The sequence below is a fragment of the Oncorhynchus keta genome, chromosome 13 (assembly GCF_023373465.1).
Source record: "Oncorhynchus keta strain PuntledgeMale-10-30-2019 chromosome 13, Oket_V2, whole genome shotgun sequence".
Taxonomy (NCBI): domain Eukaryota; kingdom Metazoa; phylum Chordata; class Actinopteri; order Salmoniformes; family Salmonidae; genus Oncorhynchus; species Oncorhynchus keta.
Genome location: NC_068433.1, coordinates 50422995 through 50450116, shown reverse-complemented (window position 1 = coordinate 50450116; position 27122 = coordinate 50422995). Strand labels below are relative to the sequence as shown.

The 27122-nt window shown below is 43.1% G+C and overlaps 1 protein-coding gene across 3 annotated transcripts; it reads left to right on the top strand.

Moving 5' to 3' along the window:
• The first annotated feature begins 353 nt into the window (after positions 1 to 353).
• Positions 354 to 25087, top strand: LOC118382306 (GAS2-like protein 3). 3 transcript variants are annotated; one of them, XM_052460602.1, is made up of 9 exons: positions 354 to 529; positions 14501 to 14556; positions 18222 to 18399; positions 18646 to 18764; positions 19023 to 19164; positions 19813 to 19876; positions 20549 to 20690; positions 21289 to 21396; positions 22442 to 25087. In XM_052460602.1, exons 2-9 carry the CDS (start codon positions 14533 to 14535, stop codon positions 23702 to 23704), a joined length of 2040 nt encoding a protein of 679 aa, XP_052316562.1. In that variant the 5' UTR covers positions 354 to 529; positions 14501 to 14532; the 3' UTR covers positions 23705 to 25087. The 3 variants fall into 3 exon arrangements, with proteins under 3 accessions (XP_052316562.1, XP_052316560.1, XP_052316561.1); XM_052460600.1 differs by having other exon boundaries at positions 355 to 511; XM_052460601.1 differs by lacking the exon at positions 354 to 529 and adding an exon at positions 9509 to 11074.
• The last annotated feature ends 2035 nt before the right edge of the window (positions 25088 to 27122 follow it).

The window sequence follows — 27122 nt, the reverse complement described above, 5'->3', positions numbered from 1 at the left end:
TGAAGATGTGTGCAACAAGAGGTCTGCAACAACAATAATTATTAAAAATATCCCAGAAGTCTCCATAAATGTCCAAAGTTAGCCTATGATGGAAAAGTAATTGAGAGCTGAAAATATCGTAAACAAATATGACAACATAACATAAATGGGGTTTGATTTGTCACAATATATTCACGAACCAGGTCGCAATTGTAAATGAGAACTTGTTCTCAACTTGCTTACCTGGTGAAAGGTGAAATATATATATATATATTTTTTTTTAAACACTATTTATTTGTCTATATTATTCGTGAGTTTAGCCAAACCACCTGGAGCGTAATTTGGGTCCGCCTACCTGCTCTTCCAGCAGGAGCTTCACCACGCCCCTTTTCCATGAAGAGCTTCGGCTGTGCTCTGGTTGGTTGTTTCGAACAGTGCATGCACGTTTGGAGAGAGGGTTAACTGACAACTAATGACAGAGAACTCAACCTTTTGGGAACTTTCAAAGAAAACTATACGAGAGACGGAACAGGTAATGTATATGCTGCTGGTGAGTAAACACTAGACTATTGTTTCCGTGGCGTGAACGAATCTGTCCTTTCCTCTCTCAGCCCACGAGGAAGCAACAAGTGCCCCGTGGCTGATCTCTTCTCTCGAGTGGAAGACTATTTCATGTAGTTGCTAAGTTCGTAAACCCTATTATAGTCTACACAATAGACTAGATTTTGTCTCATGGTTTTAATGAAAGGCGTGTAATATGGTAGCCTGCTTAGGTTACTGAACTTGTTTTACATTTAATGTACAACTAGGCGTACACATCTGGAAAAACCTCGGTAAAGGATTTTAAAACACAAATTTCGAAATGAGCGAAGAAGTCGAAAACTCTAAATTTGCCGACGTGTCCATGTATGAACTTGCATAATGAGCATCATCATGTCACACAGGTTATAGACGCCCTACTAATGACTGCGTGTTTGAAAATGTTGCCATGGATACAAACTGCAAGGAACAGAAATGCTTGGCCTTGGACAACCATCCACCTTGCCAGAAGATACCGACACTGCCTTTTACCCTTGTGTACACTGAGGTCGGAACACAATCGTGGTTACATTAATTAAGTATGGTAGTCAAACATTCATCCTGCTGGACAGACCCTATGGACGCTCTAGTCTAGAGTGCCTGGTTAAATTGCGTTTACGGGCATTTTTAAACTCCATGGTTAAAAGTAGTATGATAATATATTAGTGTTGAATTACTTTGACGTTGAATTATGTTATATTACTAAAATGTACTCATGATGGACATAATGTGTTACAACAGAATACAACAACAAAATTGACCACACGAATTACAGGAAATACCCATCCTTTTTCATCTCAGATTGGTGATGTTAGTATTAAAGTTTATAGTAATCCGTTTATGATGACTATAACAACTGCGCGCACAGTTTATAGGGCTCCAGAGTGGCGCAGCGATCTAAGGCACTGCATCTCAGCGCTAGAGGTGTCACAACAGACCCTGGTTCGATTCCAGGCAGTATAACTGGCTGTGATTGGTCCCTTAGGGCGTCGACCGGGTTAGGGTTTGACCGGGGTAAGCCGTCGTTGTAAATAATAATTTGTTCTTAACTGACATGCCTAGTTAAATAAAATAAATCAAGAAGTCACTAAATCTATTCCTTAAAACAGATTATTATCTTTGGTTTAGTACCGGTCTTTGTCATAAGCGCCAGTCCATAGGAGGACTTAGAACATAGCTGTCATTTTCAGGCTATGGTGGCTAGAAAATAAATTGCGTGCTCCTCCCATAAAAGTCTGGCCTCAAAGGTCAAATCATGAAGTCAGTGAACTTCAGGTCGGAAAGTCGGAGCTCTGTAAAGATGTCTGAGTTTCCGAGTTGGATGGCCGTTCAAAAACGATTTCCCCCAGTGGGTTCTCTTTTTTTTTTTTTTTTTTTTTTTTTCTCGAGTTCCCAGTTGTTTCAAAGACAGCATTAGTCTCAGCGGAGGTAGGGTGAGAACAGCAGAGGGGTCCACTGCTCACAGTCCCTGCTCTCCTTCCTCCAGTGAGACTGATCAGAGAGAGGGGACAGGCTACCTTCCACCTGATGGAAAAACTAAAGTCGCACCACATCTGCCTCAGGCACAAATTGTTCCTATGACCAGAGAAAGTTAAATACTCGATATTCAAATAGACACAACGAGCTACTAATAATAATAAAAATGCAGGGCTATCGATACACTTGGCTACTCATTCATTGCAGCTGCAGTGCGAGTGGAAGTAGAGTGCTCTTTGTAATAGAGTTGAATAAAACTAATATGAACAGCAGATATTTGCTTTGTTCTTTGACAGTCACTCTCTCTGGTCATGGGTTTAAAAGTTATGAAGTCTCACGTAGGCTAGTATCAAACTTTTTTTGTGCCTAGTGTCATGGAAGCTGTAGTAGGCACAGTGAATTGATCTATCGGATTGGTCAGCACATTCTGCTCACTCGATGTAGTCACAGATCTCCTGGTCCGCAGGATTGGCAGAGTTAGTCTTTTCAGACAAATGAAATGGTTGAAAATAGAAACACCGACCCTGTGCACCTACCGCCAACAGTGCAACTCGGCGGGGGGGAAGAAGCATTGCAAGCCAGTGTGCCTTTAACATGAGCTTTTCTACAGAAATGTTTAGCGATCGACTAGGAATGCCTTAAAGATCACAATCGACTAGCTTGTGACCACTGTTTTTATGAATAGAAATGGTACTTTTGACATAATTCGACTTTATCCGGTAAAAACTACTGAATAAGCCCAAAACCATGCTATGATTTATTGATTTTGATGATATTAGTGAAATCATGAAAATATGTTTGTCCTGGCTACATTCATGACCCTGAAGAAGACACAGTGATGCTGAAACGTTGGTGGTTTACCCAAAATATTACTGGGAGCTTGTATATAGTGTGTGACTTTTTGATACATTTTTATGTCCTGGCTACATTGACACAGTTGAGCCGGAGTGAGATATGAGTTGGAAAACGTGCATCAATGCAGGAATGGGATATGCCACTGTACTCCAAATTTGACCTTTATCCACATGCTCCATCAATAAGATTAAAATACTACTTGTGTTCCCAGAAAATTTCCCATTTTGGCTGACTGTGACTAATGGTAGCAAGCACGAGGATGAAAAGGGCAGTTTTCAGTGGTATTTCTTTCTGCTCGGTGTATCCTCGTGTTCATCAGCATGCTTCAGTTCGATGTATCATTGTGTTCGTCAGCATGTGTTCGTCAGTATTTTCCAACAGATAAAATGTGCATGAAAACAAGTCATCTCGTTGAATGACAAAAAAAATACTTTATTGAAGAGTCCCTACTGTTAACAAATCACTGACGAAGGGACGTAGACTTCGGCTCAGAACTTTGGCTTACCTCCAGAAAAAATATGTGCCCGAACTGCTGAAAAAACACTCACCGAAGTACAAAACAGGGAAAAAATGCCACAATTTCATCATAATATATGCACAAATTCTACTGAACTGTTTCAGCTGGGAAGCATGTGGACACCTTTTAGGAAGTAGAGACAACGCTGTTGTGCCCTCTTGAGAAGGGTGGTGGTGGTGGTGTTGTTGGTCCATGACAAGTCCTCAGTGATATGCACGCCGAGGAACTTAACTCAGGACTCTCTCTACTGCAGTCCTGTTGATGTGGATCTAGGCATGTTTCCCCCCCTTTGTGTCCTGAAGTCCACAATCAACACCTTTTTTTTGCTGACATTGAGGGGGTTGTTGTTATCATGACGCCACAATGCCAGTTCACTAACCTCCTCCCTATTGGCTTACTCGTTGTTGGTTATCAGGCCTATAACCGTGGTGTCGTCAGCAAACTTGATGGCGTTGGTGTTGTGCAACCATGTAGTTGTGGGTGAAAAGGGAGTACAGCAGAGGACTGAGGACACACCCCTGGGGGGGCCTCTGTGTTAAGAGTCAGGGTGGCGGTGTTGCCAATCCTCACAGCCTGTGGTCTACCCGGTAGGAAGTCCAGGATCCAGTTGCAGAGGGTGGTGTCCAGACCCAAGGCTTCGAGCCCTGGGTCTGTATCTTCTGGCAACCATCCACCCTTTCTCTGGAAAGGAGATACCCTTGATTTTATGGCTTACTTTCAGGCTACATGATGTTAGGCTATACCAGAAAATACATTTTTCTGGCTATGTAGCCTACTGTTACAACTTGAGATGGATAGAACATGTTTGACTACAGACTGATTTTATGTCCATTTAAATCTCCTGTTCCTGGTTTTCTGCTAGAGGAATACCGTAATAGCAAGGTTGTGCAGGTGCTTCCCTTCGCTTACGTGTGTGCTGCTACCTCTGAGGAAGACTATTTCACCAGCAGCAAAGGGATCCAAAATACTATACCCATTTTAGAAACTCAAGTAGACCTGCTTATTGTTTCTTTAACATACGTATTTCTGTATCTGAATTGAGCTGTAATGTAGGTATTTCTCATATGTAGGCCTACCACACAAATATTATTTTTTCCCTTTGTGCTGCTTTTGTCAGGCAACTGCAACTGTGCAGAAATAATAAAAATGAGGCATAGGGTCATACTTGAGATCTGGACTGGATCCAGACGCATGCATGCGCGAGGAGTGCGCCCCCAAAACAGCCCTGATTCTGCCCCTCTACCCCGTAATCACCATCTGGCTGATCTCTGGCATTATGCCTCACATTTTGGGGAAGTGGAGTCTCCAGAAGGAGGCCAAACCAAAAAAACACTGCCACAGATAAGATATGAACAGCTTAATGGGTTAAACCCCCACATGAGCCCATATGTGCTGCTATCTGCCATGGACGCAATGGAGATCATGAAGACCGCTTGGTTTTCCCCTCATTTATTTAGGGTACTGTTGACTAATGGCCAGACTGGGACCAGTGGGAGAGTGGCAGAGGAATAGTTACAGGAGAGGGAGAAGTGACTGAAGAAATACAATCAAATTGTATTGGTCACATATACATTTTGCAGGTGCAGCAAAATGCTGATGTTTCTAGCTCCAACGGTGCAATAATACCTAACAATACACACGTCAATTAAGAAATATCAGTATGTGCAATTTCAGTCTGGAATATATGCACTGAGTATACCAAACATTAATATTGAGTTGAACCACCCCTTTTGCCCCCAGAACAGCCTCAATTTGTCTGGGTATGGACTCTACAAGGTGTCAAAAGTGTTCCACAGGGATGCTGGTCGATGTTGACTCCAATACTTCCCACAGTTGTGTCCTTTGGGTGGGGGGGTGCAACTCAATATTAGGAAGGTGTTACTAATGTGTGGTATACTTTGGACAGTATATGAATAGAAAATGTGTTATAGGAAAGTTACTTATAGGATGAGCCTTGACTACAATATAGTATATACATACAGTTCAAGTTGGAAGTTTACATACATCTTAGCCAAATACATTTAAACTCAGTTTTTCACAGTTCCAATTATTTCTTTCAGCTTTTATTTCTTTCATCACATTCCCAGTGGGTCAGAAGTTTACATGCACTCAATTAGTATTTGGTAGCATTGCCTTTTAAATTGTTTAACTTGGGTCAAATGTTTCGAGTAGCCTTCCACAAGCTTCCCACAATAAGTTGGGTGAATTTTGGCCCATTCCTCCTGACAGCTGGTGTAACTGAGTCAGGTTTGTTGGCGTCCTTGCTCGCACACGCTTTTTCAGTTCTGCCCACAAACTTTCTATAGGATTGAGGTCAGGGCTTTGTGATGGCCACTCCAATACCTTGACTTTGTTCTTAAGCCATTTTTCCACAACTTTGGAAATATGCTTGGGGTCATTGTCCATTTGGAAGACCTATTTGTGACCAAGGTTTAACTTCCTGACTGATGTCTTGATGTTGCTTCAATATATCCACATAATTTTCCATCCTCACGATGCCATCTATTTTGTGAAGTACACCAGTCCCTCCTGCAGCAAAGCACCCCCACAACATGATGCTGCCACCCCCGTGCTTCACGTTTGGGATGGTGTTCTTCAGCTTGCAAGCATCCCCCTGTTTCCTCCAAACATAATGATGGTCATTATGGCCAAACAGTTATATTTTTGTTTCATCAGACCAGAGGACATTTTTCCAAAAAGTACAATCTTTGTCCCCATGTGCTGTTGCAAACCGTAGTCTGGCTTTTTTATGGCTGTTTTGGAGCAGTGGCTTCTTCCTTTCCGAGCGGCCTTTCAGGTTATGTCGACAATAGGACTCGTTTTACTGTGGATATAGATACTTTTGTACCTGTGTCCTCCAGCATCTTCACAAGGTCCTTTTGCTGTTGTTCTGGGATTGATTTGCACTTTTCACACCAAAGTGCATGTCTCCTTCCTGAGCGGTATGACGTCTGCATGGTCTCATGGTGTTTATACTTGCGTACTATTGTTTGTACAGATGAACGTGGTACCTTCAGGCATTTGGACGTTTCTCCCAAGGATGAATCATACTTGTGGAGGTCTACAATTTTTTTGAGGTCTTGGATTTTCTTTTGATGTTCCCAAGATGTCAAGCAAAGAGGCACTGAGTTTGAAGGTAGGCCTTGAAATACATCCACAGGTACACATCCAATTGACTCAAATGATGTCAATTAGCCTATTAGAAGCTTCTAAAGCCATGGGGACATTTTCTGGTCAACTTTGTGTATGTGAACTTCTGACCCACTGGAATGGTGATTAAGTGAAATAATTTGTCTATAAAACAATTGTTGGAAAATGTACACGTCATGCACAAAGTAGATGTCCTAACTGACTTGGCAAAGCTATAGTTTGTTAACAAGAAATTTGTGGAGTGGTTTAAAAACGAGTTTTAATGACTCCAACCTAAGTGTATGTAAACTTCCGACTTCAACTGTATGAAGTGGGTAAAATGGTATGTAAACATTATTAAAGTGACCCGTGTTCAATAACTATGTACATAGTCACTTACTTGCCGGCAGCCCTAAGGTTCAAGGCAGGGTATTGGGCGGAGGCCAGCTAGTGATGGCTATTTAAAAGTCTGATGGCCTGGAGTTAGAAGCTGTTTTTCATTTTCTCGGTCCCAGCTTTGGTGCACCAGTACTTTCCGTCTTGTAGATGGAGGTCCTTGATGATTTTCTTGGCCTTCATGTGACACCGGGTGCTGTAGATGTCCTGGAGGGCAGGCAGTGTGCCCACAGTGATGCATACATTCATGATAATTTAATTTTTTCATTTCCAGGATAGGTTGGTTGGTGTGGTAACTTTGGCGTGTTGCCCTAGGGCAGTCATTTAAGCTCACTTTGTTCAGCAGAAGTTCTTCTCTTTCTGCCAAACATATGGCATGCTAGGCTACTGGTTCTCAAAGTACACATTCAAAGGATGCATTCACCAAGGATTTGAATATTTCATAGTCTCCCCAGCACAAATGTTTCTCTGTTGGCTTAAATGTCTTCTCCTTGGGCCAGGTTTCAGCTGGGCTGTAGCCTGTCTGGCTAACAGCGAACGTCTCCATTGTCTCACTCTCTACCTGCCGAACCCTCGTGGCTAATGACCTCATTCAATATTACATTTCTCAGTTCTTCTGATATAAAAACAGACATGATTTGAGTGTCATATTTTCCTGGAGTCTTCTATTACAAGAGTTGACTTACTTCTATAGGTAGGGCCTTACTGAAATTACCTTGCTGACCTGAATCAATGAACATCGATTAATTGACAGAGTGAGAGGAGTTTCTTTTAGGCGTCCTGTGAATATATACAGTTTAATTCTAGAGGTCTTTGGACTCCTACGACAGTTGATGAGTCCAGTTTCAAAACAATGAACAGGATGAGAGGAGGATGCTGAAAGGGTGTTGAGGTCATTAGTTAATGACAACAGGGTCTATGGTAGCTTTTGTTTTTACTGAGGGCTGAGCTTTTTTCATGTTAAGGTGAAAAGGTTTACCCAGTCCCACTCCCCTCTACCCCTGGGATTATCATACAGGCAAGTAACCCTCCTTACCTGACCATCTGTGAGGGTCTTCTTCAGGGCCTCGGACGTCTAGCAGCTTATCTGACCACTTTGATAAAGCCGGTTACAAATTAGCCTACACGTCTTAGGCCCATATTTGGTCTTGCATTGTGTTCCAATTTCCTTTTTTAGGATTTTATTTTTTGAGTTTTAGCACAATGGAGAACACTAGTCGTACAATTTGAAAGGTACAACTAGTCTTGTATACCTTTTAAGATAACCCCAAAAATATGTATGTTCCTGTCATCAGAGCATTTCAGCATACCCTAATACACACAGAACATTTCCTCAACACCCTCTTTAAGTCAAACCCCTTTTTTTATTCTGTTGACATCATCCAGTCACAGTTTCAGATGAGGTCATTAACTGCCTTGTCCTTACAACTGACCCATTTTTGAATACAGCAGCTTCTGCAGTTGTTGCCATCACTGCAATGATCAGATCACAACCCTCTCCTCGGCAATCAAAGAAGGCTTTCCTGATGGGGACTTTGTCAGTATGGCCATGGAGCCCTATTCATTCTGGAAAATGTATTTAAAGCAAATGTCAACATTTATGAAACTGTCAGGTTAGATCAGTGCTCTTGGCAGTCTTCGGGACATTCTTAGCTACTTCAGTTGGGATATTGTTTTCTGAAGGGATGATGTCATCTGCGTTGACTTGCTATTCAGTGGCCTAGCTAGCCTATGAGCCTATGTTAATCAGCGAGCGAACACCCCCCGATGAATGGGCAAGCTGCCAGTCCTTCCTCAGCTTAACTGGCACAATCACCCTATAGGAGATCTAACTCAATGCTGGCTCCCTTTGATAACTTTAATTTGGTTGCCTCAATTTCGGACTTCAATAAATCCACACATTTTTACTCCCTACCAGAAGTGCGACTGTCTCCATTCTTTTTTTTTTTTTTTGAAAAGACAAACTTCCCAGCAGCCTCAAAGTGCATGCTGTAGTAATAGACTAATCAAACCAGGATGAAGTGGGATTGGCAGGTGTCTCCTCAGTTCACACCTAAAAGCCGATGAGGGGCTTTCCTGGCGACCCGTCATCTTCAGGACAACTCTAATTGAAGGACATGGGTTTGAGCCTAAATGATGTACGCTACACTTAGGCCTAATCCTGCCTGAATGCACCTACTCCCATAATGGATACAAGGTCCATTTCTGATGGAGAGGCACCGAATGAAACCTTCAACTGACAGGCCAATTAAGTTGAGACACAAAGGTCTCAGCGGGAGAAGTTAAATGATTGAGAAGTTGGTAGTCTCTGGGAAGAGTGGAGCAGACCCCGTTTGGGCAGGAGAGCAGGGTTCAAATGAAAAAGGTTATGGCCCCATGTGCTGGCTTACAGCCCCTTTACACTCTTACGTTAGACTTGTGCAGCTGCTCCATGCTATTGGTAAATACGCATATCACCCCCCCCCTAACTCACTAATTCGCACACACTTTACAATCCACTGTGAATGCACATCAAACACATGATGTACTCCGACTGCAGCTCCATCCATGTGCCACGTGCTGTCTGTAGTATTGTGATCGGTGAGGGTGGATCGTCCATGTCTGGAATAGCCCCTGATCCTCTTAAATGATTACTGATCCCTCATCCATCTGTGTATGTTTATCTTCAGGACTACAGAGAGGCTTGGCTCATGTCCCTCTACTTCGTTAAACCTTCCCATTTACTCACTCACAAAGGGAGACTCACCATTTCAATTAATTTAAAGAGCTGTCAGGTTTTTGATTTGTAATTTTACACCCCGGTTCTATCAGAAGCAAAACACATGAATCAACATCAAATAAAATGTTATTTCACATGCGTCGTCGACTAACAGTGAAATGCTTACTTACTGGTCCTTTTCCAAAGAAGATAAAGACATCTAATTTACCCAACAATGTGCCAATGTATAATAATGTACCTAACAAGGTTTACATTATGAAGCAAAAACTAGCTCAAATGCATGCTGGACCCAAAGGTCATTGTTGGAAGACCAGTTTGATTGAACAGGGCTGCCAAGAGCGAACAGGCATTGTTCAAGTGTTTCAGTAACCACTGTGGAATGTGCGAGGCAGCGGCCCTTGTCAAGTGTCGAGCCTTGCCCTTTCCTCAGACACTCGCACATTCACTTCAGCCAACCCAGCAGCATAAAACACATTCTGTTTTTGAATGGCTATCTTTTCATTTCTCGCTCCCTCCCTCGCATTTTGGTGGTGGTGTGGACGCACATGCTGCCCTTTTGGTCCCCACGGGGAGGCATTCTCTCAGCTCGCGCATTGGGGCCCCAGATGCAGCACATTCTAGATTCTAGTGCTCCCTTTGTCCTCTGCTGTCAGCCCCATACGCCTCCCTACTCAAATTGAAAGTCACCCCGTTCTCTCTTTCTCCCCCTCTTTGTCTACTGTCCAGTAGTTTAGACCTACTGATCTGCTCCAGGAGCAAGTCTTGCCAGGGTTCCAACTATGGCAGTGCTTGTCACCTTCTAGCAAATCAGGACATGTGCACTGACCTGGGCACCTGCATAAGCATTAGACAATGCAAACTTTGGGACAGTCACAATGTGCAATTTGAACCCTGGCCCTTGCCCTTTCCTCTTCAGTCTTCCCCACACCAAACTTTCCCCTTGCGATCATGTTTTTTAGAGTGGGGCTTGGGGAAGGAGGATGGGATGAGGAAGTGGCTGGTTCCCCTGCCCCTAGCCCTCCATTTCCACTAGCTCCTCGCAGGGAGCTCCCAGGGCAGGCTGCAGAGTTGGGATGATGGATGTGTGGGGTGGCTGGAGGGGGGTGTGGTGTGTAACAATGGGTGCTTTGTGAGAGGAGGACTGGCTGTGGCAGGAGTGAGGGGCCTCCGCAGCGCTGAGCAGAGCCACTTCATTAGTGAATGTTCTCCCTCCTCCCTCCATTCTCTCCTCCCTCTGTCATTCTCTCTCTGGCTGTCGACATTACACACTCTGAAGTCTGGAACCAGCCAGTAGGAGCCTGCATGTTTTGTGCTGCGCTTTCTGCTTTCCGGTCAGAAGCAGGGTGGAGACTGGTTTTTCCGACTTTCTGGGGGTTCTACGCAGCTCTTTTCATACATGACTACTGTCTTCCTCCTGTCCTAAGGTAATTCTGCTTGTCTGCACTGCTGTCATCCTGTTCTCTGCCGAGAGCAATGCATCACAGATGAGACATGGATTGATTTCTCTCACGCTGTGTCAGAGTAACTGAATGCACATTTTTGTTTGTGCACGTAAAGAGCTGTCTTTGAAATGACAACAGCGTATTAAGTAGCTGAAATGTGGATCTATGATTAGGGTTGCAAACTTCTGGGAACTTTCAATAAATTCCTTGGTTTTCCAGAAATCCTGGTGGAGGATTCTAGATATTCTGCTTCTTCCCTCCGGACTCGGTGAATCCCCCATCTGGGATTTCGGGGGAAACCAGGGAATTTATTGAAAGTTCTGCAACCCTATCTATGACATTGAAATGCGGTCATAGTGCTAGGGTTTTAGTTTGTGCTGCCTGCCACTCGGGTCTATGGTGACGTTTGAGTACTGGAGCTCGGCCCAGTAGAGAAGTTTACATTCTCAGTCTCTATCCTATAGAACAGACTGGGAAGAGGATTTGGGTGGATTGCTGAGGGAGAAAGGGAGCAATTTTTTTTTTTTGGGGGGCTGTGTTTTCTTGTGGACTAAAGTGTCAGAGACTATTATAGCTCATTATTGTTTCTCGCTCTTTCGTTCTCACACACACACATCCTTTGGGCCAAGGGGATGGGTCTGGGTAATCCCCTACATCCTGGGAGGAAGAGGGAGAGCTTTACATTCTTAATTGTATATAGTTGTGCGTGTTATATACATACATACACACACACACACACACAGTTGAAGTCTGAAGTTTACATACACCTTAGCCGAATACATTTAAACTCAGTTTTTTACAATGCCTGACATTCAATCCTAGTAAAAATTCCATGTCTTAGGTCAGTTAGGATCACCACTTTATTTTAAGAATGTGGCATGTCAGAATAATAGAGAATGATTTATTTCAGCTTTTATTTCTTTCATCATCGTTTACATACACTCAATTAGAGGTTGACCGATTAATCAAAATGGCCGATTAATTAGGGCCAACAATCGGAAATCAATTTTTTTGGGGGGGGTGCCAATTTGCTGATTTTAGTTTTTTTTTTTATATACCTTTATTTAACTAGGCAAGTCAGTTAAGAACACATTCTTATTTTCAATGACGGCCTAGGAACGGTGGGTTAACTGCCTTGTTCAGGGGCAGAACGACAGATTTTCACCTTGTCAGCTCGGGGGTTCCAATCTTGCAACCTTACAGTTAATTTGTCCAACGCTATAACAACCTGCCTCTCTCTCATTGCACTCCACAAGGAGACTGCATGTTACGAGAATGCAATAAGCCATGGTAAGTTGCTAGCTAGCATTAAACTTATCTTATAAAAAACAATCAATCATAATCACTAGTTAACTACACATGGTTGATATTACTAGATATTATCTAACGTGTCCTGCGTTGCATATAATCTGACTGAGCATACAAGTATCTGACTGAGCAGTGGTAGGCAGAAGCAGGCGCGTAACCATTCATTCAAATAGCACTTTTGTGCGTTTTGCCAGCAGCTCTTCGTTGTGCGTCAAGCATTGCATTGCTCTGCAAGGGTAACGTTGCTTCGATGGTGGCTGTTTTGTTGCTGGTTCGAGCCCAGGGAGGAGCGAGGAGAGGGATGGAAGCTATACTGTTACACTGGCAACACTAAAGTGCCAATAAGAACATCCAATAGTGAAAGGTTAATGAAATACAAATGGTATAGAGGGAAATTCCTGTAATAACTACAACCTAAAAGTTCTTACCTGGGAATATTGAAGACTCATGTTAAAAGGAACTACCAGCTTTTATATGTTATGTTCTGAGCAAGGAACTGAAACGTTCCTTTCTTACATGGCACATATTGCACTTTTACTTTATTTTCCAACACTTTGTTTTTGCATTATTTAAACCAAATTGAACATGTTTCGTTATTTACTTGAGGCTAAATTGATTTTATTGAGTTAAAATAAGTGTTCAGTATTGTTGTAATTGTCATTATTACAAATAAATAAGTAAAAATCGTCAGATTAATCAGTATCGGCTTTTTTGGTCCTCCAATATTCGGTATCGACGTTGAAAAATCATCGGTCGACCTCTACACTCAATTAGTATTTGGTAGCATTGCCTTTAAATTGTTCAACTTGGGTCAAATGTTTCGGGTAGCCTTCCACAAGCTTCCCACAATAAGTTGGGTGAATTCTGGCCCATTCCTCCTGACAGAGCTGGTGTAACTGAGTCAGGTTTGTAGGCTTCCTTTCTCTCACGCACTTTCAGTTTTGCCCAGAAATTGTCTATAGAATTGAGGTCAGGGCTTTGTGATGGCCACTCTAATACCTTGAGAGAGGTATGTATGTATGTATGTATGTATGTATGTATGTATGTATGTATGTGTGCTTAGTCATAAAAAAAACATGTCAATCTTTGAGTCATAATCTCTTAAGGTAAAGCACAGCGCTTTAAAGCTAATCTAGATAGTTTCATTCGTTTGTCACTAACCTATATCATGTCATTTACTTGGCACATGGTCCTTGACTCATGTCCTTTACAATCAAATCAAACTGTATTTGTCACATGCTCCAAATGCAACAAGTGTAGACCTTCCCGTGAAATTCTTACTTACAAGGCCTTAACAAACAGTGCAGTTCAAGAAGAGTTAAGAAAATATTTACCAAATAAACTACAGTAAAAAGTAACACAATATCGAGGCTATATATAGGGGGTACCTAGTCAGTGTGCGGGAGTACAAGTTAGTGGAGGTGATTTGTACATGTAGGTAGGGGTGAAGTGACTATGCATAGATAATGAACAGCGAGTAGCAGCAGTGTACAAAACAAATTGAGGGGGGGTCAATGTAAATAGTCCGGTGGCCATTTGATTAATTGTTCACCAGTTTTATGGCTTGGGTGTAGAAGCTGTTAAGGCTGGAAGGTGTAATTGATAGCATGGACTGATGCTGAATCAGTGTTGTCCCATCCCATTCTTGAACTTTCCAGACGACATGCTAAACAGCCCTTTAGTTGAGTGTGTTTGAAAAGTGTTCTTACCTAGATGAGAGAGAAGCTCTACTATTAAGTGAGCTAAGTTACAATGACAAAATATACAGAGATGGTTGCTACTGCCAGATGTTTCTCAGCCCTGTGGACTGTATCATCCTCACCATGTGTGTCAGCTGCAGATGTTTCAGATTTTCTGGAAGTGTTGTTTTTGTTAGCACGTGGTGGATAGGACATGATGATGCGTGAGCCACGTATCGAATTTGAATGCTTGAATGTGTTGTCATAATTGGTATATAATCACAAAGCAAGATCAAGGAGGCAGCAAACTCTCAACCCTATTTCCTATAAGAATGGTGATTTGATACCCTCTGTGCTGTGGCCCATGTTCCAATGCTGTTTTCTAGATATTTTATACTTAATAGCCTCATGTCTTTTTCAGGATGAAAAGGTGAATCTCCTCTGATTGCAGCGATGGCAGTGCAGGCTGGCATACAGGTAAGAAAATGACTTATTATCACGCACATACAAGAATTTTTGGAATTTTTTGTTCAGAAGGGGTAACTCCGTTTCCCTCAAAGGCCCAGTCCAAAGACCTCTTCTCATACCGTGGTCCCTATCCCTGCTGTGTTTACATATTTAAAGGATAGGAGTAGCAGTCAGGTGTAAGCAAAATGCCTTGGATACAATGGCAAAGCAAAATTGTGTTGTTTTTTTTTTCAATGTATTTTTCCCTGTCAGTTTAGGACCCCCTCACAAGTCATTCAAAATCTCTGAACACTTTCCTGGTGTAGCTAGTCTATTCAGGAGGCGGACTGACACCAATTGCTTTACTGTTTTTACTGGTCTTATCTCCAGCAACATAATCTGTTTGCTCTCAAGGCCGTCTGATATCTGAGGATGCCAATAAGACCCTGTGGGCAGGGCCGTACTACATATGAGGACACAGTCTGGATCTCGTACATTTTTTGTTAAATATATATATTTTTTTTTAACTATTTGATTTATTGTTTGGGGGGCACACAGTCGTAGAGGATCTCAATTTACTGTTGAGTTAGGATAGTGGAATACACTAAGTGCAATTTTGAAACTTGGATGTACATCAGCAGTTTTCCAGTTATGTTACTCACTGATAGTCAGTAAAAATGTTTTGATTGGTAAATTAGTTAATTTAGCCAGCTAACTAAACTTGTAGTAATCATGGCTAAATTACTGACAGGGCACATGCCCAGGGGCCCTGACCTCCAGGGGGCACCCATTTATTTTGTTAGTCACTCTCACTCAGATATTAAATTAACATGGTAGAACTGTAGAAAATTTGCTTTAAAAAAATTCCCGCCCTGTGGCAAAATGTGTACAATTGCAGAAAATGGTCTGAAATAGAAGTTCTGTAAAGCAAACTCATTTGTTTACTTTTTGTTAATAAAATACTTTTGCTGCAAACAGATCCCTCTGTAACATATTAAATTGTAGTTTTTAATAACGGTGCTTGGTTAATGTTTAGCAGCTAATTGTATAGGTAATAGGCTATGTGTTTGTAGATGGACTGAAGGGAATGTGATTATGGCTAGGGTTATTTTTTGCTGTTTTTCATATAGCATTTTGTAGTTTTTAAATGGTATAGAAATGCAGTAAATGAGCTTCATCTTTCCCCCCTGTCCAGACCTCACTAAAACTCAGACCTTGGTTATGGCAGTGGGGGTTTCTACTCTCTAGGTCAAAGGTCAACGAGAACCATGGGAAGATTTCACGACTAGCAGGTGTAACTCTGGCCCTGTTTGAATCCTTCCTTCCTCTCGTCCTTGACGTTATCACTGATCTGATGTAGGGCTGGGAATTGCCAGGGACCTCATAATACAATATTATCATGATACGTCGGTGCCGATACAATGTGTATGCGATTCGATACTATGATTTTATTATGCTTTGCTGTTCCTAACATATTGCTCACCCTATGTCTGCTGCAGAGGGACGATAGAGAGCCATGAGAAAATGAGTGTTGATCAGGGAAATAAAAGTGCTGAGAACATGTTGGCTCACTATTTTTTTAAAAGATGGAGAACAAGATATAGGATGAAAAATCCTGGAGTTATGGCGCAGGTACAGCGCAAATAAATATTGCGATATGTGACTGTAAACATCTTTTTCACCATCACTAATCTGATGTGACATTATTAGTGAAAGCAATATAGTGGAAACTTAGTGCGAAAACTCAAATCATGTGATTCTGTTAAGGAAGGGTGAAAGGATGCATTTGAGAAGTATTCAAACTCATTGGCTTGGTGTCTGTCTTGTGATCACACCAACATGCAATCAAGAGGCCGAGTATGTGTACATATATGCGATCCACATCATCCTGAATGGCTATTTGGTGGCTTCATTAGGAATGTAGATTTGCTGTTTTTAAATCCCTTTCCTAACTATGTTCCATTAAGAGGGAGCTTTAATATCCAATGGTTAAAACTTCTACAATCTCCCTCTGTTATGTGCTACATTTACCAGGAATAGGCGGTATTTGTTTCCACAATTAGTCTACTTGCCTGTACACAGGCTACCCCTACACCCTTATTCTGAAAGCTAAACATGTACTTGGGAGGAGTCTAAAGTTTTCACAGTACCCAAAACCATTTAGCAATTTTATTTGGACACAAGAAAGGTGGTAGGTATTCTACTGCACAAGTACTACCATAAAGGATCAGTTGAATTGATGTCTAACTACAATAAGCCTACGTGAGGGCTACTAAAGCTTTAATTTCTGTGAAACCTGCATCCAGTCAGGTGACGCTGGAGAGGTCACCACGGGTAATCCCCAATGGTATGGTGGTAATCTCCACATGTTTATGTAACTCAAACACTCCCCTCCTCGTCGCCTTTTCTCTAATTAGCTATATTTGGTACGAGTAAGACGGAAAACAACATATGTTGTGGGGTTGCCTTGCCCAGAGCACCAGCCAGGCACTTTATCCTTAGAACACAGGGGAGAGGGGGTTGGGGAGGAGGAGTTTTCTTATTTCTGTATTAATTAAATGTATCTCTTTTTGAGAACCAGACAGAATTTTAAATACTTTCTACTGAGCAGGGCCATTTACGCTCACTCTTTCGATCTCACACCTACTTGCTCTCGTTCTCTCTCATACCCACGTTCTCTCTCATATTTTCTTTCTCTCTCATACTCTCGTCAGTCTGGGATGTTTTCTGTGACATCTGATATCTCCAGCAGTGATAACTTGACTCACCCCATTCTCTTCCCCCACTGAAGTTTGGGAGTCATTCAAATGGGGTCATGGAAAAACTCCCAAAGAACAAACGAGGCCTTTCTGTTAGGCTAAACCCAGGGAAAGTCTCAATCATGATATACCAATGAGGGTGTGGGAGAGAGGAAGCGATAGCGGATATACTGTCAGCTGTGTGTATGATTGGAGGTTGATCTGATGTGACTGTAGGATACAAGGCTTGTTCCAGCCTCCAGGCATTCTCCTCCCCTCAGCTGATTTCCTTTCCCTCACTGCGAGTGGAATGTCACCGCAGACATCTAGTAGGCCGTCTCAGAGGACTTGGTTGTCTCGACAATATCCTATTTCTATTCTTCTTCCATTTTAGAGTCCTACAAAACGCTGCTCAATCTCCAAGGAAACCTTTCCTCCGTCTACTTACACTTCAATCTAATTAGTGTAGCTGGATTGTTTTTTTTGTCCAAATGTCGAAATTGTATACTGATGAATATCAACATGTTTGAAAATGTATATCCTTCAATCATGTTATTCTTGCTCTGACAAAAGCACAGTCTGTGCCAGGGGCTGAGTTCTAGTAGCCTGTGTGAGTGAAGGATTTCGGATTTCTCCCCCTGGTCTATCCTATCCCACTGCCAGCCGTGTCTAAACCCACTTCCAGTGATCCGTGCAGCTCCTTTAGTCTACGAGCATTTGGATACAATCACTACAGTGCTGGAATCCATTCTGAAAATATGACACATTTCCTTTGCCAGGCTGACACCACTTGTAATATAATGGAAGGGTTGAATGACGGATGAATGTAAGCGATATGCTCGGAAGATTTAATTGTCAGCCCCCAAAACCTTTTTCTGCCCTCTTCCCATAGTAACGACACCAGCTGGTGGTAGTTTGTCACTCAATGTGTTTTTTCTATATTCGCCCCCCCTGCAGATGTGGTTCGGGGAGAAGTTTGACACGCCCCTGCAGAGTCCACGCAGCCCATTGACGCTGCGCCATGGGCCGGGCTTGGCCGATGTCTTCCAGTATGACCAGTGGCTGGCCGTGCGCCACGAAGCCACACTTGTACCCATGCAAGAGGACCTGGCCATCTGGCTCACCGGGATGCTGGGTAAGACCAGGAGGGTCATGAGGGAAAATAATTTTAAAAGTATGTCGTTGTTGTTCGTGACATTATTTGTACTCTGAACCTGGCAATGGAAGTTTGTTGGATGTGCAGCCTAGAATTCTTCATTTTTTGTTAATAATTTGGCCTTAAATGTCTTGCCCTGTCGTTCACCCCTCACTCCCAACAATACACACTCATACACTCAAACATACTCATGCTAATATTTTCCTCTCTGTCTCTGATACACAGGAGAGGAGGTGAGAGCGGAGAGCTTCATGGAGGAGCTGAACAACGGTGTGAAGCTGTGTCGGTTAATTGGAGCTCTGCAGAGCAGGATCTCTCAGAGCATGGCCTCGGATATGGGCAAGGTGAGCTGTTATGAGAGGAATGGCGGTGGGAACAGGATATTAATGAAAAGTAGGGGAGTGGGGAGAGTGGTAAGGATAGGGTAGTTTGAGTTGGTGGTCTGTTTCCCATCTGAAAAGAGTTGTTGTGTTTGGTTCTGAAATTATTTGTTTTTCTGTCCATTTGAAAATATTACCTAACCAAGAATGGTCATATGTCAACTGTGATGCCAATGCATGTGTGGTTAATTTTTTGTACTTTTCGAATGCCTTTCCCTGCAGTTGTTTCCCATGAAGAAGGTGGCATGTAAGTGCAATGCCTCTCCAGGGTCATTTTTCGCCCGCGACAACACTGCCAACTTCCTGGGCTGGTGTCGCCACATAGGCGTGGAGGAGACGTACCTGTTTGAATCGGAGGGCCTAGGTAGGTGTTTTAGTTGGTGGGGAGGCTGTACTGACCAGTAGACACAGCAAGTAGGAGCTAATCACAAACGGCCATCGCTCCAGACAGTTTTGAAGTGCATATTTTGGGTTATTTTTTCTCGGCAGCCTCTAGTTAGCTTAGCATTCTAGCACGAATGTCCACGGGTATCAATCAAACCAAAACCTATTCAGTCTTGTGTAATCAGTGGAGCAGAACCATGGTTGTACAGTTGAGGTAGGGTCCAACCCCATTCCATCCCACCACTCATGTAACATTACTACAGTATCCTTGAAGTTAATTACCTAGGAGTTGGTTAATACATTACTATGTTGCCCTTCGTGTTTGATACATTACAACATTACCCTTGGAGTTGATTAATGGCTTCTTAGCTTAATCGGTTCAAAGGAACATGGGCTGAGTTGTAAGCCTTTAATGACTGAACGGAGCAGATGCCTCCACTGCAAGCCATTTTCTGGCTTTTGTTTAAGCCATCCTCCTTAATGACATAATAGGATCCACCATAGAGAGCAATTAACATAAGTTCTTTATGTGGACACCTTCTCATTATAAGTAATGGGTTTGTGACACTGCTACTATACTATACAACCATGTCGTCTCTCTACAGTATGTATTTTCTGTGTCTCGCAGTTCTGCACAAGGATCCCCGGCAGGTGTGTCTGTGTCTGCTAGAGATCGGCCGCATCGTCTCCAAGTAAGTTTCCCTTGGTTGATAGATGATGTACAGTACCAGTCAAAAGTTTGGACACGCCTACAGTGATTCCATGTGTTATTTCGTAGTTTTGATGTCTTCACTAATATTCTACAATGTAAAAAATAATGAAAAACCCTTGAATGTGTAGGTGTGTCCAAACTTTTGACTGGCACTGTATGTGCTGTAGGTGTTGCACTGTGACAGGTATCACAGGTCTATCAATCAAACCAAAACCCATTCAGTCTTGTGTAATCAGTGGAGTAGAACCATGGTTGTACAGTTGAGGTAGGGTCCAATCCATTCCACTCCACCACTCTTGTAACATTACGACATTATCCTTGGAGTTAATTACCTAGGAGTTGATTAATACATTACTACGTTGCCCTTGGTGTTGTTTGATACATTACAACCCTTTAATGTGTAGGTGTGTCCAAACTTTTGACTGGCACTATGTGTGCTGTTGGTGTTGCACTGTGACAAATGTAAGATGAGATCATTCTGGAATATGACCACCACGTTTTGTTTTGACCTTTCACTGATCCTGTAGTTATGCAATGTGGTATGTTGGGGTAGAAAGATGGACAATGCAGGAAAAATTATTGTGTGTGGCATCTTTTTTTCCATTCCTAACAGTCCTTTTAGAGCACTGAACTGATCTGTTTTTCTCCATAGGTATGGGGTGGAGCCTCCGGTGCTGGTGAAACTGGAGAAGGAGATTGAGCTGGAGGAGACCCTGCTGAAGACTACAGAGCCTGCTCCTGCAGTCAAAACCTTCACGGTGTGCTGCCAGCATGGGGGCCTCTACCAGCCTGGGGTAAGTCACTCCAGGAGTTAAAACTGCTATTGTCAAATTTGTACTGACTAAATAGTGACTCGGCTCTACTTTCATCTCATCTCTTGTTCTATTAAAATAGTTAGTTGGTGACCCAGTTCATCAGATTCAAAATGGTGGCAGCAGTGGCTCTAGTTGCCTCGCTGCTCAGGGCTGTATGAGTCATTATGGTCCTTGTGATGCTCCATCCATCCGGGGTCATGTGACTCTGTAGCCTGTGGCACCAATGCAGCGCAGTCACAACATCAACGGACATCAGAACGCTTCCTGTGTCCACAGCCTAAGCTGCATGACACTTAGCCTTTGATTAGTGTGTTTGCCAAAGCGGTCCTCTTAAACTACAGTATTCAGAGGCTGCTACTGAGTGCTGCTCTCTAGCCTTTCAAGTCTTTGCAACTTAAAATTGGTTCAGTTGAGTTCATCGGTTCATTGAGTTTTCCTGTTAGCAACTCTGCTTTATCCTTAGGTGATGGGTTAATGAAACAGGGTTTCTCAATGTTTTAGAACATTTCATTCTCATGTTCTTGCTTCCTTAGCCAGGACTCTATAGGCCCATGTTAATTCTCCCTCTGTGTTACAGGAGCAACATCTGACGGACGAGCCGCCGTGTAACTGCTCCCAGAGAGTATCTATTGAATACCTGTCAGAGGGCCGTTACAGGCTGGGAGACAAGACCCTCTTCATCCGGGTGAGCAGCACACACTGTATAGTGACACACTGAACACTCCCAAATATTGAACACCAGTGTTGGGGTCAATTCCACTGCTAAGTGAGCATTAGACCTGTAGCTAGTGACACACCCTTTCTGTCCTCTGCCAAGAGACCAGGAAACATCTCTCCACCGTAACCTCATTCATTACCTGGCCACTAATCCAAAGGTTCAGTCTCGGTGCCTGGCACACGTTTGGCTGCGTCAGCACCGTATAAATTAAATTACTACACATGACCTAATTCTATGGTCAGTACTTGTCTGGTCCTTTTATACCTTCACATACTATAGACTGGATAGTCCTGTAGACTTGAGACCAACCTATTATATAGACTAGATATTCCTGTAGACTTGAGACCAACCCTACTATATAGACAGTCCTGTAGACTTGAGACCAACCTACTAGATAGTCCTGTAGACTTGAGACCAACCTGCTATATACCAGTAGACTAGATGGTCCTGTAGACTGGAGACCAACCTACAAGATAGTTCTGTAGACTTAGACATTTTGGAAAAGTAAGCTTAGTACCGATGTTGGGTATTTAAGGCTGATAAAATGCTTATATAACTGGAAAGTAAAAAACTGTGCCAAGTGTTTAAAATAGCGGTGTAGGATAAAGGAAGGAGGAGAGGTCTGTCTCACGTTTCCACACAGCAGCAGATCACTCCCTAAGCTCATTATGGAAGCAGAGTGGATCTCATTAGTACTGGACCTACAGGAGGGATTACACCCTTATTGGCCAAGGTACAGCCTTAACACTTCCATCAAACAGCAGCTGGAAAATAGATGGTGGCTGTAGATAGTAGTTGGCAGCACTGTAGATATTAGTTGGTGGTAGTAGGAGTGAGTAGTGATGGTAGTAGGAGTGAGTAGTGGGTGGTAAAGTAGTAGTAGTAGGAGTGAGTGTAGATGCCGGTCTCGAGGAATAGTTAAGTAAAAAAAATAACCATGTTAACCCTTTAAAGAGACGAACTGCAATGTCTCACATGTATCCCTGTCTCTCCCTCTCTCTCACTGTGGTAGATGCTGCATGGGAAGCATGTGATGGTGCGTGTGGGGGGTGGCTGGGACACCCTAAGGGGTTTCCTGCTCAAGTACGACCCTGGCCGGGTGCTCCAGTTCACCACTCTGGAGCAGAAGATCCTGGCATACCAGAAGGGTCCACTGGTCCACGGCTCTGCAGCAGCAGCCCCTCCACCTGACATGGACCCTCTCGCTGCAGTCAACCTCATCCCCTCGTCTTCCTCCTCGTCTTCCTCTGGTTCGGCCTCCAAAGCCACCTGCACCCCCGTCTCGACCCCTACTCTGCCCAGGAAAGCAGCCGCAGCACCCAAAAAGATCCTGCAGATGCCCCTTCCCTCCCCCAAGAAGCCCACCCAGAAGCCCTTGCCAATCCCCAAGAAGGTGGCTGCTGTGTCGCCCACCCTGTCTTCGCAGCAGGCCCCAAGCCCTTCCATTCACAGTGGCAAGAGCCAGCAGACTGCACCACTGCTCCATTCCTCTTCTTCCCCAGCTGTGGCTCCTTCTGCCCCCAAGCTGAAGCTCAGGCCGTCCCCTCGCGGCGCCCTCTCCCAGCCTCGTAGCCCTGTGTGCCCCGAGCCCTCCTGTAAATTTCCTAAACCCTCCTCCACTCCATCCACCCACACCTCCATCACAGTGCCACGCCCCGCCACAGCCCCATCGAGGGTCCCCTTCCAGAAAGAGGGTCGACCCCCAACCGGCGCCACTCAACGCCGTCTGTCTCAGAGGCGGCCCGCCTCCCCGGCCTCACGCCTTCGTCCAGATGCTGCCAGACGGGTCCGTCCAACCCCCCGTGTGACTGTGCAAACACCCAGGCCGGCAACGGCCCAACCCACCAGGACACTAACCCCTACCCCCAGGACTGCCACAACAGCCCTGCCCAAATCCACCATCTCGCTCCCCAAGAGCAAAGACACCACAGCCAAAAGCCAGGCCCAAACCAGGGCCGTCCCCAAAGTGGTTGTGCCCCTACGTGGCGGCACCACTGGGCGGTTACATGTGGTCCCTAGTGGCTCTATCGCTGTTGGCAAGACCAACCAGAGAACGGTACCAACTGCCCAGAGGGCAGTACGGAGGCAAGCGCCCTCTGCCATCACCCCCTCTCTCAAACCGCTGCCCACCAAAACGGCCCCCCAAAATACCAGCCCCAACATCAAAGCCCTCCCTTCCCAAAAGAACACTGCTCTCACAAAGAAGACCCAACTCAAGAACAAAAGCGAGGACCCTTATTTTGAAATGAACGGCAGAAGGCATCAGAAGACGTGAGACGTAGTTGGGGGACATAGTAATGTGACTGGGAAGGACTGTACTGTCCTACTGAACATTAGTGCTTCCATCACGGTATTTGTCTGAATAAGTCCCCAACCAGGATTCAGCAGAACACCAATGTCCACACAAATATATACCCAACCGGGTATAGATGCAGCAACTGTCAACACACAAGCTAGTGTTTAACTTTCAAAACGCCATTTGCACCGCTCACATTTTTACATTTATTTCTCAGTTGGTCAGATTTTTTTAAATGTTACTTACTTTGTCTCATTTAATTGTCCTGTTGTCAAAAGCTCATGCTTCAATAGCATTTGACAATAAGTAAGTTTTTATGCTGTCTTTGAATGGGTTGAGAAGTGAATGATACTGATTTTATCTGAGGTCAGCTCAATTCAGTCTTAAGCCTAACACCGAAACACTCAATGGAAACGTTGTAAACCAACATCCCATCAACAGCCTTTTGTTTTCTTATCCTTTTGAGTTTTTGAAAGCTTTCTAACTATTCATTGGTCTTGAGGTTCTCTACAGAGGGCTCCATCTTTGTCCATCTGATACATATTTTTCTCTGCATATAAAAGTTATACTTTTTAAACATTGGCATTTTCTTTTCAGAAAGGGTAATTTCTGTGCAAAGCAGAGCAAACTAAGGCAGCACACATTGAACATGTTAATTATTCGTTACAAAGCAGGTTATTGTAACCAACTTTTTGACAGGAAATATAACTGGACTGAATGTTTGTCCTCGGTGTGGATAAGCTTTTCATTGATGGAGGTTTGATTGAATATCGACATTTGTTTTACTTTCACAGACTGGATGATGATGATGATGGGGTGTTTTCCATTTTAGAGGTCAAATTAAGCACTGTTGGAATGTTTCCCGTGTGCCTTTAGAAATGACTGTTGCTGAGTGGTGTTAGAATGTACTAGAAACTAGGGTTTTAATATTTTTCTACAAATGAAAATTGCACAAAGTACAAGCGCTCGGACCGAGTTTAAATTTTTTATTTTTTATTTTTTTTATTACATGGTCAAATCTCAAATGAATTACTACTGATAATATGCCTGTTACACGCCCTTTGAACTCGTAGAGGCGATGGCAACTAAGGGACAAGCAAAGCCATTAATCATTTTCCAGAGGCGGAAGTTTATCGTGAGTTAGATTTTAATTTGTTTTGTCATCTGAGTCTTTTCATTGATCATATTTTTACTTTTCAATGTGGTTTTCATGTCTAAGTTACTTTGTCTGTTTTCTTGGTCAGCACTTTATGAAAACCTCTTGGTGCGTTTGTCACTTTGGATGTTGAGTCTGTTGATTTGTGTTGTCTGATCTACCTTTGTTACATTGTCCAATAAAAGGCCAAACCAAATCAAATCAAATTTTATTTGTCACATACACATGGTTAGCAGATGTTAATGCGAGTGTAGCGAAATGCTTGTCTTCCTTCCTTGACTTCCTGCAAAACATGTCTGTGCTTTATAATTGACAGTAACATTTGAAGTCAGTGGAAATGGTATTGATATTGACTTCCAGGAACTAAGCATACTCATACCCTTTTCACACTGTTGTGCTAACCCTAACCGTACGGAGCTGGCTTTCACAAGGTCCTTTCCAGAAGTTTTAGCAACTACAATGGATGTGTAACCAGGCTGGCACAGTAGTGTGGCCTGGCCTAGAATATGAAAAGGTTCAAGTTCACTGCTCTAGATGTCTCTGTGTACAATGTGTTATGACACTATATTTATTCCCAGTAATTATATCTAATAAAACTTGTTTTTAAATATAATTTGTTGAGGGAGACTTGCGTTACAGCCTGAATTTAAAATGGATTAAATATAGATCTTTTGTAACTGGCCTAGAAACAATACCCCATGATGTCAAAGTGGAATTATGTTTTAACTGAACCTGAAATGTATTGAGTCAATAAGTATTCAACCTCTTTGTTATGGCAAGCTTAAATGGGTTCAGGAGTAAAAATGTGCTAAAAAAGTCACAATAAGTTGCATGGACTCTGTACAATAATAGTGTTTAACATGATATTTGAATGACTACCTCTTCTCCATCTCTGAGGATGGATCAACAATATTATAGTTACTCCACAATTTTTATTTTATTCTGTTTATTTAACCTTTTATTTAACTAGGCAAGTCAGTTAAGATCAAATTCTTACTTACAATGACGACCTACCAAAGGCTTCCTGCGGGGACAGAGGCCTGGGATTAAAAATACACATCACAACATGAGACAACACTACATAAAGAGAGACCTAAGACAACAACATAGCAAGGCAGCAACACGTGACAACACAGCATGGTAGCAAAACAACATAACAACAACATTGTAGCAACACAACATGGTAGCAGCACAAAACATGGCACACACATTATTGGGCACAGTCAACAGCACAAAGGCCAAGAAGGTAGAGACAACAATACATCACACAAAGCAGCCACAACTGTCAGTAAAAGTGTCCATGATTGAGTCTTTGAATGAAGAGATTGAGATAAAACTGTCCAGTTTGTATGTTTGCTGCAGCTCGTTCCAGTCCCTAGCTGCAGCGAACTGAAAAGAGGAGCGACCCAGGGATGTGTGTGCTTTGGGGACCATTAACAGAATGTAACTGGCAGAATGAGTGTTGTATGTGGAGGGTGATGGCTGCAGTAGATATCTCAGCTAGGGGGGAGTAAGGCCTAAGAGGGTTTAATAAAGTGAGGGCTGCAGTAGATATCTCAGCTAGGGGGGAGTAAGGCCTAAGAGGGTTTAATAAATAAGCATCAACCAGTGGGTCTTGCAATGGGTATACAGAGATGACCAGTTTACAGAGGAGTATAGAGTGCAGTGATGTGTCGGCAAATCTGATGGCCGAATGGTAAAGAACGTTGAGCCCCTCGAGGGCATCGTTACCTGCCAATCTATAAATTATGTCTCCATAATCTAACATGGGTAGGATGGTCATCTGAATCAGGGTTAGTTTGGCAGAGGGGCATTCTTCTTACCAAACCACATGACCTTTGTTTTGGAGGTGTTCAAAACAAGGTTAATGGTAGAGAAAGCTTGTTGGACACTAAGAAAGCTTTGTTGTAGAGCATTTCACACAAAATTCAGGGAGGGGCCAGCTGAGTATAAGACTCATGTGCATATAAATGAATGAGAGAGCTTCCTACTGACTGAGCTATGTTGTTGATGTAAATTGAGAAGAGCGTGGGGCCTAGGATTGAGCCTTGGGGTACTCCCTTGGTGACAGGCAGTGGTTGAGACAGCAGATTTTCTGACTTTATACACTGCACTCTTTGAGAGAGGTAGTTAGCAAACCAGGCCAAAGACCACTCAGAGACACCAATACTCCTTAGCTGACCCACAAGAATGAAATGGTCTACCATATCAAAAGCTTTGGCCAAGTCAATAAAAATAGAA